The sequence below is a fragment of the Meriones unguiculatus genome, chromosome 11 (genome assembly GCF_030254825.1).
Source record: "Meriones unguiculatus strain TT.TT164.6M chromosome 11, Bangor_MerUng_6.1, whole genome shotgun sequence".
NCBI lineage: Eukaryota > Metazoa > Chordata > Mammalia > Rodentia > Muridae > Meriones > Meriones unguiculatus.
This window is the reverse complement of record NC_083359.1, coordinates 77,213,223-77,226,752: the sequence shown is the minus strand read 5'-3', so window position 1 is coordinate 77,226,752 and position 13,530 is coordinate 77,213,223. Positions and strand designations below refer to the sequence as shown.

At 40.0% G+C, this 13,530-nt stretch overlaps 1 protein-coding gene across 7 annotated transcripts in view; it reads left to right on the top strand.

The window, feature by feature from the left end:
• Window positions 1-13,530, top strand: part of Cep350 (centrosomal protein 350) — a 137,446-nt gene that overhangs the window by 111,631 nt on the left and 12,285 nt on the right. For all 7 annotated transcript variants that reach the window (XM_021660491.2, XM_060364485.1, XM_060364484.1 and 4 more), the window contains 5 exons: window positions 2,148-2,230; window positions 3,738-5,719; window positions 6,531-6,935; window positions 7,052-7,198; window positions 9,200-9,322. In XM_021660491.2, coding sequence (XP_021516166.1) covers window positions 2,148-2,230; window positions 3,738-5,719; window positions 6,531-6,935; window positions 7,052-7,198; window positions 9,200-9,322 — 2,740 coding nt within the window. The remainder of the gene's footprint in view (window positions 1-2,147; window positions 2,231-3,737; window positions 5,720-6,530; window positions 6,936-7,051; window positions 7,199-9,199; window positions 9,323-13,530) is intronic.

Genomic DNA, 13,530 nt, shown 5'->3' with positions numbered 1-13,530 from the left:
AGAAACAAGGATATGTGAAAGAAGAATATTCATGAGTGACGAAGAAAACAAAAACAGGTGGGCATGTCATAAAAGGGAAATAAGATAATGTTACACTGGAGTTAGGAGAGACCGGAAAAATAAATAAAATCCACACTGTGAAGGCTTTGTATTCACTTATTTTTAGTAGTTCATATTTTGCTGTGAGAAGATGTGTGCCTTTAACATTGTTTTAAAGCTATTTTGAGGGCTGGGACAGCTTACTGGTGAGCACTTGCCCGTTATACACAAGACTCCCGGTTTCCCTTCAGTGGTTTAAAAGAACAGGAACAAGCTGGAACAGCTTGCCGAGCATGGTATGGCTGCCTGCGAGCCCAGCGTCCAGGAGGTTAAGGGTTGTAAGTTTTACACCACCCTAGGCCACGTAGTGAGCCCCAGGTTAGCCTGGTAGACGTAGTGCAACTCTGCGTTATCTAGCCCCTTCCCAGGGTGCTGTAGACCTGGCTCAGCACTTGAGAGACTGCTCACTCTTCTGGAGGACCCCGTTCCAATCCCAGCATCCACGTGGCAGCTAACAGCAGTCTGGAAACGCAACTCTAGAGAGTCTAATGTCCTCTTCTAGCATCTGCAGACACTCCAGGCACATGGTACACAGTCACACATGCAGGCGAAACACCCAAACACTTTTAAAGGAAGGAAGTGCTGGAGGAATGGTTTAGTAATTAAGAATATACACTGCTCCTGTAGGGGACCCAAGTTCAACTCCAGCACCCACATTGGGTGGCTCATAACTTCTCTAACTCCAGCACCAATGCCTCTGTCATCATTGGACACCTACACTCATGTAAACACTCATACACAGAGACTCGCAAGTTAAAATAATTTTTATAATTTTTTTTTTTTAAAAGAAGACAAGGTGAGATGGCTCAACTAGTAAAGCAGTTGCGATGTAAATCTAATAACTTGAGTTCAATCCTGAACCCCACATATAGGTGGAAGGAGAAAATCAATTCAACAGTTGTCCTCGGACTTGTATACACATACCCTGGCACATGTGCACCAGCACACACATCCAAGATAATAACAGTAAATAAATTAAAATTAAAAAAAGTTAATACTGGAGAGATGGCTTATTGTCTTAGAGCACTTGCTGATCTTGCAGAGGACTGGGGTTCAATTCTAGGCACCCACAAGGTGGTTTCCAGCCCACCCATAACTGCAGTTCCGGAGTATCTGACTCCTTCTGACCCCTGTGCATCAGGCACATGCTATATCGACACACATACAGGCAAAACACTCATATGCTTAAGTAAATCAATCTAAAAAATTCAAAAAGAACAGGAAAACTGTTTTGAAGATTTTTTAGTTATAGGTGTAGCACAGGCTTATGACAATTGACTTAATATCTGAGTTTGAATCCTGGCTCTAACTCAGTTAGAAGCTAACTGTGAGTTACTTAACCTCTCTGCCTGAGTTGTTTGGAATATAAGTACTGATTAAGCAAGTATTACTACCTGCTTAGTGCTGTGCTTGTTACGAGTTAAAAGAATTGGACCTTCAACCCAGCAAGTATGTATTCACTGGTCACTGGTTCACTTATCATTTTTATTAGACTAATTATTATTAGACTTCTTGTTTTGTTTTGTTTTTTGAGAGAGGGTTTCTCTGTGTAGCCTTGGCTGTCCTGGACTCACTTTGTAGACCAGGTAACTGAACAAAAGGATGGTGGTGAACAAAGAGGGATGGAGCTCAGTGGTGGAGCCTGTGCCTGATGTGAACAAGACTCTGGCTTCATCCTGAGCACTTCAAAATAAAAGAACATGAGAGCAAGAGACAGACACACACACACAGATTGGGTACATGATTTTTGGTTTTAATGGTTGAGGCACACATATAAAACAAAAGAAAATAAGACATAAAATAGATAGAAGGAGGAAAGGAAGTTGAATGGTTGTAAATCTAGATGAATTTATAGCTAAAAAGGGAAGGTAAGACATTTGATGCCTGATGACCTCTGCTTTTCTCATTGAGTTCATCCTTAGAGAATGACAAAAGCTAGAACCAGGCAGCTGTTTGAGGTACCTCCTGTAGGGAAGAAGGATGTCTATTTATTGTCAGGTATGCTAGTGTCTGCATTATATTTCATCTTACTACTTTTTCCACTTCAGATCTGAAACAACAAAGAACTGGAAATCTGCAACAGAGCCAGAGCGCTCCAGAGGATCCTTGGCATCCATTGCTGAGCATGCTGGTACGTGCCTGAAAGCACAACGTTGTGTGGACACATCTTCTGCCTACAGAATTCTATCTCTACAAAAATGAAATTTCTGAGGCTGCAGAGATAGCTCAGTGGTTAGGTGCATGTCATGTTTTCCAAGTTACGTTCCCAGCACTTATCTCAGACTGGTTACAACTGCCTGTTAACCCAGCTCCAGAGGACCCAGCTCGCTCTTCTAGACCTACAGGTACCCGTACACATGTGGCAGGCAAGCAGACAGACAGACAGACTGGCTGGCAGACCGACTGGACTCTATAGACACACGTACATACAATTTTTTAATTTAGAGAAGTCCATTTCCTCGTTATTTAGCATTTTAAGTTAATCGCTTTTATACTCACTCTATTTTATTTCTCTGACGGTCTGGATTGTTGTTTACTCTCATCAGAAAAACTTGGACTCAAGGCATCCTTTCATGTAGACTCCCAAGAGCAGGACCTATTGGGAACGTTTGTTCCAGGATTTTGTTCCAGGATCTGTCTTTGTAAATCAGTTTTTATTGCCCCGTATTTCTGATGAAAAGTGAGATGTGAAGATCAGGTAGCTGTGCACTTTACCATCTCTACAGTCCTCCCTGAGCCTATTGTTTATCCAGTATGTGATAAAGGATTATATGTAGTTTTCTCAATTCAAAGATAAAACAATTAATTAGAAAATGATTACTAGAAACAAAATGTAATTCTATAAAGAAACTAAACCAAGGTAAATAAAAGCTATCTCCTTACCATTAATGATAAAGTGGAGATTTTGAATATCAAACCTAATTCCTCAGTTGTTGGCTCATTATATCTTACTTTCCTTAGTTTGCCACTTCGTAGCCTTTAAGGTCATAGATTTGCAGAAATGATTTTATATTTTCATTCTCTCTCCTCCTCCTCTCTCTTTATTATACATATACACACACATCAGAGAACTTAAAAGTCTCATTAAATTTTTTATGTATGGTTGCTTTACCTAAATGTCTATCTGTGTACATGTGTGTCTGGTGCCTGAGGAGGTCAGAGAGGGGCATCTAGATCCCTAAAACTGGAGTCACAGATGGCTGTGAGTTGCCATGTAGGTACTTGTGAATGAACCTGGGTCTTCTACAAGAATGGCAAGTTCTCCTAACTGCTGAGCCATCTCTCTAGCCACCATAAATTTATTTTTTAGAAGAAGAATGGAATTATATCCCGTCATGTTTTTCTGCTTGAAGACTGTAGCATTCTCTATATAGCCTGATTTCCCATAGTTTGAAATGATATTAAACAATGATGTCATAATCTTAGTCCCTATTACTTTATAAATTATTCCAAACTTGAAAAATATTAATGTTCTACTTACTCTCAATACAGTTTATTTTCTTAAAAAAGAAAAAAAAAAGTATGATAACCAGAACAAGTCATAGTCATTGACCAGAGTTCTTAACTGAGAGTTGGCTTTGGGTCTCAGAACTGAAAGATTGTGATTAAATAGTTTTATGTGTTTTTTTTTCTTTAAGATTCTTCATTATCATGTTCCGAGAGAGCCGTATCAGAACGGTCATTATCTGCATATGCAAAGAGGGTGGTTGAGTTGGACAGCCAGGTGGAACACTTGCAGACCTCATCTCCAGTTCTGTCATCGAGAAAAACACGGACAGAATCTGTGGATTCTCTCGAAAGTGCACCTTCACTATCTCCTCTGAAGGAATTAAGTGTGCCTAATAGGGTTTATGATGTGTCAGATGCTAAGGCTGAAGATTCTAGTCAAAAATCAGAAATACAAGAAATAGATTATACAAAACTGGAGAAGAGTGAGGTTGAAGATGCCAGTTCTAAGCATTCAGGGGAATCTGAAGTCTTACTGAGACTAGACCTGACCTCTGAAATCCTTCCAAATAAAGAGCTTCCTTCAGACTCTGCAAATGTTCAGAAAGATTTAGTTAAATCAACCACTGAAATTTTTCATGAAAAAGAGGAAGAGTCTGAAAAAGAGAAAGAGAATCAGTCCGATCAAAGTATAGATCACAGTCAAGACATCCAGTCAGCAAGAGATATCCATGAGCAAAAGTGCAGAGAGAAGGTGGACTTGTCCTTGTCAGGACACCTGTTTGTTCCTAAAGAATCATCTTATTCTGATGATTTCGAAGTGTCTTCTTTCAAGAAAGGGATTTCTGCTGATGAGATTAGCAAAGATGACTCTGAGGTGTTGCCATCACTCAGGAAAGACTCACAGTCTCACAGAGATAGGTCAGCAAGGAGCTCCAGAAGTCGAGCCGCTGGGTTAGGAAGTGATGATGAAATCAGTGAGTGCCTAAGTGAGAAAAGCCTATCCATTCACAGCCATGTCCATTCTGAAAGGCTGCTAGAGCTCAAGTCCCCTACTGAGCTGATGAGAAGTAAGGAGCGCAGTGATGTGGGGCACGAGCAGAGTGTTGCTGAGCCCCTTTCCCTGCCTGCAGTCTCTGCTTCTGATGAGCTACTGGACTTCCACATTGGGGATAGGGTGTTGATTGGCAATGTTCAGCCAGGCACTCTTCGATTCAAAGGGGAGACTAATTTTGCTAAAGGATTTTGGGCTGGAGTAGAACTGGATAAACCTGAAGGAAATAACAATGGAACATACGATGGTATTGTATATTTTGTGTGCAAAGACAAGCATGGTATTTTCGCTCCTCCTCAAAAAATATCTCACATTCTAGAAGACTTTAATGAGTATATAGACGTTAATGAAGATGAAGAGTCTTACTCAGATGTACAGTCTCAAAACTATAATCAAGAGCAAAAAGATATAAAGTGTCTAAAAGACAGAGAAAACGATATAGCTGAATATTTTTGTGAGAAATCACTACCTAGTATGCATAATATAGAAGCCTCAGTGGATAAAGATAGAAGCCTTAACATAGTACCAGACAGTAAACTGGACATTTCTGGGGACCCGGAAGCCCATCTTCACCAACAATCTTCAGTAGAGCCTCTGATTTCTTGTGAGGAGAATAAAGCCTTTGTTTCCGATGCCACAGAAAATGTTCCTGCTGCTGCAGGTGCTGCTACTTCAGATGACACTTTTTCTGAAGAATCAAAGCAACAACAGCTTGCAGAGAAGGAAGAAAACTTCTCTTCCCAAGTTTCAGAAAAGCCTTCTACCCCACTTCTGGATCTTTTAACAAGAGAAAAAAACCAATTAGAAGCTCAGCTGAAGTCATCAATAAGTGAAGAAAAAAAGTCAACGCAACAACTAGAAACAGTCAGCTTACTAACAGAAAATTTACTAAAAGATTTTGTGAAAGATACAGTTAGTCAACTACAACAAATCAAAAAGGCTAGGAATAAGAAAATCCAGCTTAGCAATCAGGAGTTTCTTGACCAAAAGAAAGTACCGCCCCAAGACCTACCCCAAAATATCGAGGAACAATCACCCAGTGTTCCAAGTTGCTTTTTAAGGTCTGAATTGGAAGATGAAAAAGAAGAGATTTCTTCTCCAGATATGTGTCCCAGACCTGTGAGTATTTTACCTAGAGAAGAGTCTGATATCCTTTCCTTTGTAGTGTACACGAATTCTGTGGTTCCAGGTAGACATTTTCCCAACCTGCTGTTTACTAGATGTGGGTCACCGTGTTTTTAAAGGACTTGTAGCTATTTTTCTGTCTGAAGTATAATTGCCCTTTGTTATGTCATGAGTAGTCACTGTAGGGTTGTCATGAACGCTGTCAGGCTGTGGGAGCTGGAACATCTTTTATGGCACCTGTATGCAGTCCACACTTGAGACCTCCTTCCACAGTCTTTGGAACTTTCCAGTGCTTCTCAACCCAGATCTCTTTTTCCGATCTACTCAGTTATGGTGCCCTACAATGATTACCAGTTGTGATGCTGACTCTGATAAAAACTGAAATATATCCTCTATGACATAGACTCAGACCATCAGCTTGTTTAGGTTGCCCAAGGATAACTAAGGAAAGTAATGATTTTGATTAGCTTGAGCCAGATAATCACCAAAGGTAAGAAATTTCATTTCCCATTTCAGAACCTTAGTGACAGTCCTTCAGAAATAGAATGATTAATTATATGTAAAAGGAAAAAAGAAACTAATGAATATTAAATATTTTATTATAAAATGTAATGATTAGGTTTATGTAAGCAAAGTAGCGGAAAAAGGATAGTCTTTTCTTGTTCATCAGTGACCATTATATTATAATTTTATATGTCTTACAGCAGTATTAAAACACGTAAGTAATAGGTGTGCCTTGTCTTTTGAAAGCTGTTGAGTAGTGAAGTCACTAAATGGCCCTTTATTTGAATGTTTATCTCTATAGGAGAGCCCAGTGTTTGGTGCCAGTGGGCAGGAAGAGCTAGCTAAGAGGCTTGCTGAGCTTGAGCTCAGCCGTGAGTTCCTGAGCACATTAGATGACCAAGACTGGTTTGATGAAGATTTTGGCTTGAGCTCTTCTCACAAGATCCAAAAGAATAAGGCAGAAGAAACCATTGTACCTCTAATGGCAGAACCGAAGCGAGCACCCCAGAAGCCGTGTGAAACGTTATTGGCAGTTCCCCATACGGCGGAAGAAGTAGAGAGCCTTGTCCACAGTGCAGCAGAGGAGCTCTGGACATGCAAAGAATTAGGCCAGGACCTTGGAAGCCTCAGTATTCCTACAAAACTCCTTGGCTGTGCCAGTAAGGGTCTAGACATAGAAAGCACTAGTAAAAGAGTCTACAAACAGGTAACAAAAATATCATTGTTCCTAAGTTTCTCACCCAGTTTCTGAAATTTGGATTCTCAGCCATTTCTTTACTGTTTGATGTTTTATCTTTCTTTTTTTTTTTCGTCTCTGTTAAGGCGGTTTTTGACTTAACAAAAGAGATTTTTGAGGAAATATTTGCTGAGGATCCCAACTTGAATCAGCCTGTGTGGATGAAGCCGTGTAGAATCAACTCTAGTTATTTCCGACGTGTAAAAAATCCAAATAACCTTGATGAAATCAAGGTAAGCTCTAAACTACCTGTTACCTTCTTTGGTTTCTTTCCGATTTCTTTACACAGATCAATAAATGACATAGAAGTGCGCACTTGTCTGTATGAACCGTAAGGATTGTTGACAGAGTCAGCAGTAACAGGGTTAGGGTGAAAGGGAAGGTTGACCCTGGGCGTTTATAGACACTGGACCGTCAGGTCCCTTATGCACACTGGTGCAGTCTGTTCTGCATATTTGTGTTTCCCAACTTCAGCACGTTGTTGTTCTGTTTTGTTTGAGATAGGGCCCGTGCTGACCTTGAACTCAGTCCTTTGGTTTTAAGACTCCCAGGTGCTGAGATAACAGCTTTGAGTCACCAGGTGTGGCTACTGAAGTTTCCTTTTAGAGCTTCTCAGAGTTAATGTGCACAGAAATCGTCTGGGGTGCTTGTGAAGAGGGGGTTTCTGAGGTAGGAATTCTGAAATGCTGCTTTCAAGTGCAACTGCAGCTAATAATGTTCATTCCAGGGTTATTTTTGAGCAGTGAGGTTTAGGAGTTGAGTTTTTCAGACTTACTTAATCATAGAAATTCTTTTTAAAAGATTTTATGCTTGCAGACATCAATTTATCTATAAGATATATTATGTGTGGTCAGATATGGGCCATATCTAGACATAGCATTTATAAATCAAGTTTTGTTGGACCATAGCCAGACTTAAATTTGTGTTTTTTTGCTTTCCTGCTCTAAACAGTGCAATTAGGTAGTTGTGACAAAGACCATACAGCTCCAATAAAGCCTGAACGTACATCAGATCCTTCACAGAAACGTGCCAGCCTCTGGCTTAAAGTTCGCACGCAGTTTTCAGAATACACTTGCACATTTGATTTCTTCCTCTCCTCTACAGTTAATAAATCTGAGTGCGTTGTGTGCCTGTCTGTAGACAGAGTAGTGGAATTTGGGGTTCACATTGCCAGTTTGAGATTGTTGTCTAATGATTTTGATCCATAAATGTGTCCTGCTTCTCCACTGAGATCATTGTTGATTGAAATACCTTTAAAAGTAATAACAAATAAGTTGTTAATCACATAACAAATAAGCTAAAATAAGAAGACACATAATATATAGGCTACCCTCAAACTGCCTGTCATGCCTACTGTACGTGAAGCACAGCCCAGACACTGCATATTCACTTTAATATTAAGTTTTTAATATTCTTAACTAAGAAAAGCTTTTAAGGGTGATTGGTTAGATGCTGTTAAATCGCCGTGCTGCAGATGCACATAGTGAGAATGCCTGTAATCCCAGCACGCAGGAGGCTCAAGCAGGGTGAATACAATGAGTTTGAGGCCAGCCTCAGCCACCAAAACAAAGCAACAGAACTCTGCCATGCCTTCCCTACTGCAACGTTCTTAGTACTTTTAATATGATGATTTGAACCTTGGTGCTTCAGATGGAGGCTTGTGCTTTTCTCATATTGCTCCCCACAATTTATGTGGGATTTCCCAGTTCAGAGACATAGTTTATGCTTTCTTTACCAGTTTTGCTGCCTGAAGGTTGGCTAATGAAATGCTGGAAAGATGGCTCAGCAGTTAAGCATGTGTACTATTGCAAAGAACCCAGGTTCAGTTCCCAGGACCCATGTTGGTGGCTCACAACTGACTGTTCCTCCAGCTCCAGGGGACCCAGCACCCTCCTGCCTCCTATGTGAAGCGAATGTGCTTATTGCACGCACGTACACATATACACATATGTGTTCCTCATTAGCTAATGGTGGTTCTTTTAAAGGTGAACTCTGCAATGATTTTTCTTTTAAATATATCATTGGTTTTGCTTTTGTTTGTTCTATAAAATCAACATATTTATTGTTAAGTGAATAAAATCTGAGTGTTTGAGATGCCTTTCCCTCTGTACTGTAAATGGAACTAAGTGGCCTTTTACCAAAAATACTGTATGAGCACAAAGCTGTTTCTGGAGTTGTGAACACGTGAATCTGAGGATGTCTGTGTGTTTTATTTATCCCTCTCATTTCAACAGCACTTCATAACAACTGAAGTACTCAAATTGTTTAGTCTTAAGAAGGAGCCAAACCACAAAACAGATTGGCAAAAAATGATGAAATTTGGAAGAAAGAAGAGAGATCGAGTAGATCACATCCTGGTCAGTGCTAACAACAAATCTTTTTTTATTTTGATCGTGTCATCTTATCTCAAAATGTAGATAGGTTCCAAGAGGAAAAATACATGTAATTAATCTGAAACTCAGCACCTTTATCTGCTGTATTTCCACTCTTCAATTTTAGGAGTGGCTTGCTTTTGTTCTGTTGACTGAATATTTAACTTAGCCAACAGAAATTTGTGGAGAAGTTGACAAGCCGGAACTTGAATGAATCACAGTTGAAGGTGGTGAACTAACAGGAAAGCGGTGTGGCTGCCCACACGAGACCGCCGGCATTCACCCGGCCACGCTTACTAACTCTGTCGAGTCTCATTTCTCTGTGTGCAACACGAGAGTGATACCTGTCTCCCTGATCAAATCACTAAGAGAATTAAATATCTACTTCTTTTCAGGCATGTGCTGCTTAGGTGGGGATATTAGCACAGTATTCACACAAACTGAAAGGCATAGGTCAGCCATCCGGCATGGCCACTTGATGCCTTTAGGAGATGAGGCAAATATGAAATGGATGAAGCTGCTGTTGGACTAAGCTGGCATACTATTTTTCAGGGAACTTCTATTTATAAGTCGGAGTATACTTTAAAAGAACAATAAAAAGTATAGGCTATGATTTACATAAACCAGTAATAGTTACTTATTACCATTATTAAGTACGGTGCATAATTGTAGGTGTTATGCTTTTGGTTGGGTTGGGGTTTTTTGTTTGTTTTGTTTTGTTTTGTTTTAAGACACAGGGTCTCACTGTATAGCCCAGGGTGGCTTCTTAACTCAGTCATCCTGCCTTAGCCTCCAAGTGCTGCAGTCACAGGCGTGACCTGTGTTACTATACAACAACCCTCCTCCACACACACACACACACACACACGCACACGCACACACGCCCATGTGTTGTCTATCCTGGATAACCCTGTTTATTATGCAAGGACTTTAAGGAGGGAAACTGCAAGATTGGTTTATAGCTTTAAGAAATCATGGAGGAATACTTGAAGTGAGTATGGAGTGAGAGACAGCTAGCAGGTATCATAGTGAAAGTAGTACTGAGTGTTTTCAGCAGAATGTTTTAGATGAGTATTTTAAGTGTGTGTGGAGGAACTCAGAAGACAGGCACAGGTTTTATACCAATCTAGAGCATAAACGTTTACTGGCAAGACTTCCTGCTGCTTAGACTTGGACATCAAAGGTAATGAAGGCTTCATCTTCATAAGTAAAAGGGGAGGGCAGTGATTTGGAGCCATCTTCAGGCCCAAATCGATAATCAGAAGTAGTAGACAAGTTATATAAGACAGGAATGATAAACAGACTGACATGAGGCTCCTTAGGAAACACAGCGACACCGAGGTACTATATTCTGACAACAGAGGCTTACCTCCAGCACCACACAAGACCATTCAAACAGAGGCATGTCTCAGCTGTCGCCAGAGAATTCAAATATTAAATATTAAACAAATAAGATGCTCCATTTGAAATTTAAGGTTATTATAGCCTGAGTAAGGATGATGTATGCCTATGTTATAAGAATTGAAGAGATTTTCAGACATAGTGGTACCTGCCTGTAATCCCAGCACTCTAGAGCATGAAACGTAAAGATCGGGTGCTCAGGGCTAGCCTGGGCAATGTGCTGAGATCTTCCCTCAAAGAAAACAGAATTTCCTACTTACTCTTTACATTGTATTTCAGAGACAGGGTCTCAGAGTATAGCTCTAACTGGCCTGAACCTCATAGAGATCCACTGCCTCTTCCTCCTGTATACTTGGATTAAAGTATATTTAGCACACTTCTGTAAGAAAAAAAAATTAAGATATAAATAATAAATAAATGTTAGAAAACATGTATTATATGAATGTCCTCTTTGCTGATCATATTTTTTATGTGTATAGCTTTTTACAAGGGCTTGTTCTTAATGTCTTATGAAATGACAGCATTAATTCCTTGAACTAAGTAATGCTAACTAAACTCTACTCTCTTACTATTGGACAATCTAGCATTTACAGAAACTAGCGGGTTTACATTATAGCAAACAGCAAATCATTTAGTACAAAAGAAGAAAGGCTCAAAAATAATAATTTTTAAAAGTTTACATTTTTATTATATTCATGCTTATTTTAGAAGATCTAGAAAGTTATGATTAATCAAAAATATTACCACTTAAATAACTCAGTATTTCATTGTATGGAGATTATAAGTTTTTGTAGAGAGAATTTCCTAAATGGAGACTCTAGTTCCTTTTTGGAATGATTGTTCTATTTAATAAAGTATAGGCATTTTTCTTTGCCCCAGATGTCTTTATTTTGTATATATACGTAAATATTTTTAACAGTCTAGGATTTTCTCTCTCTATACCGTGAGCTCAGGCTTCATCTGATTAGTTCTCACTAAGTGTGCTTCTCTGGGTGAGGAGCTGGTGTGTGAGTTGAGCCTGAGTGTCCTTCTTTTTGGCCGCCCCTTTTTTCTCATCATTTTCCCTCACCCATTTCAGGAAACCATCTCGCTGTGCCCACTGTGCCCAGTAATTCTCCTGGCCAGAATCTTGCCCTTAATTTTCTTGTTTACAGCGTTGCCAACAGCATGCTGGGTGACAGTGTAGACTCTTGTCTTCCTGCCATAGACATTCCTGAGGCATCCTTTCTGAACAGTGCCTATTCTCTTGGTATCTTCATCACCCTCTTGTAAACTTGTGTGGATGTGTTCAAAGAAACAACTAAAGGCCTAAAAGCAGGTGCCTCTCCTGGTTCTCTTTGTGTTTGTCATTTTGAGGCATACTGGAAAATGGCTGCCTCGGCAAAAAGCTATTTTATGTTACTTTTGACCACTCTGCTTTTGTGTAGAAGTATAGTACTGACTCACGGATATATTGTAATTTCTCTCACCAGTCCTCTGCTGTAATGAGCGTTTTATAGTATTTCTCGTCCATCTTTCTGAGGATTTCCGTAGGGCCGGTTAGCAGACGGAAAGTGCCGTTGAACCTACACAGAGTTTACGGTGTTGCGAGGTGTTGTGAGTGCCAGTTATAAACATGCAACTCACAGGAGAAGGGGTGTCTTTCTTTGCCTGGTACTGTTACCAAGTTTTGAAAATCTTCACTAAGAATTTATTTAGCTGTGTGCAATTTCATTCCTTTTGTCTGTTTTTCTAAGTCTTTTAAGTGTGGAGTTATAAAAATGTTTCAAAGGTATGAAAAGACTAGACAGTAACATAAGGCCTTTGTTTCTGTATCTTTCCTTCGGTCTCTGTTGCCCTAATCCTAACATACAAACCACAGGATTCTATCAGCTTCAGATTTTCAGATTCTCTTTACCTAAACTCTTTCAACTTTTGTTGCTGCTGCTGCTGCTTAGGTCCCAGGCCTTGGGCACGCACTGAGTTACAGCTCCAGCCCTCCTCAGCTCATGCTCTTAAAAGTGTAGAATTGTGAGCTGACAGTTCTTTGACTTGAGCAGTTTGAAGAGCCTGTATCATTGTAATCTGACCTCTCTTGTTCTTGAGAAATCTACTGGCACACCTTTCTGGAAAAGTGATCTTTCTTGTTTGTTTCTAGTTCCATGGATGTGCTATGTGGGTTCTGAGTGGTCTGGCTGTGTTTAGGTATAGACTCTTTGCTTCCCCTGCCCTCTGCTCCTTCTGCTTGCTAAATGTGCAGGTGTGTTTGCTCAGTTCTGCTGAGTTGTCCTGCTGCGTCTCCAGTCCCCATGGCACTTCTTCACCAGCTCTCTCCATGGCTCTCATTTCCTCTGGGAAGTTCCTTGGAGCATTTGCCACTGTTAAGGCCCCATTCTTTTTTTTTTTTTTTTTCCCCTGGCACTTTATTGCTCCTTTTTAAAGATTTTTATCTACATTATAAATATGTTTTATGTTTAATCCAATATATTTACATAGCTTTGTTAAAATCTTATCTTAGGTTGGCTAGAACTTTAATTGTGTTGAGAACAGATCTGTGTAACCCTGACTGGGATTGATCTCATATGAATCCTCCTGTCTCAGCCTCCTGAGTTCTGAGATTATAGACAAGTATGAACCACTATGCTCGGTCTTTTTGGTTTTTGGATCTGACATTCTTTACGGCAACTTGTTTGTTTGTATGTATTAGGGGGGTTGTTGCTTGTCTGTCTGTCTCTCTCAACAGAGTTTTCCCAGGCTGAGCTTGTTCTCACTATGTACCCCAGACTGACCTCAAACTTGTACCATTCCTTTGG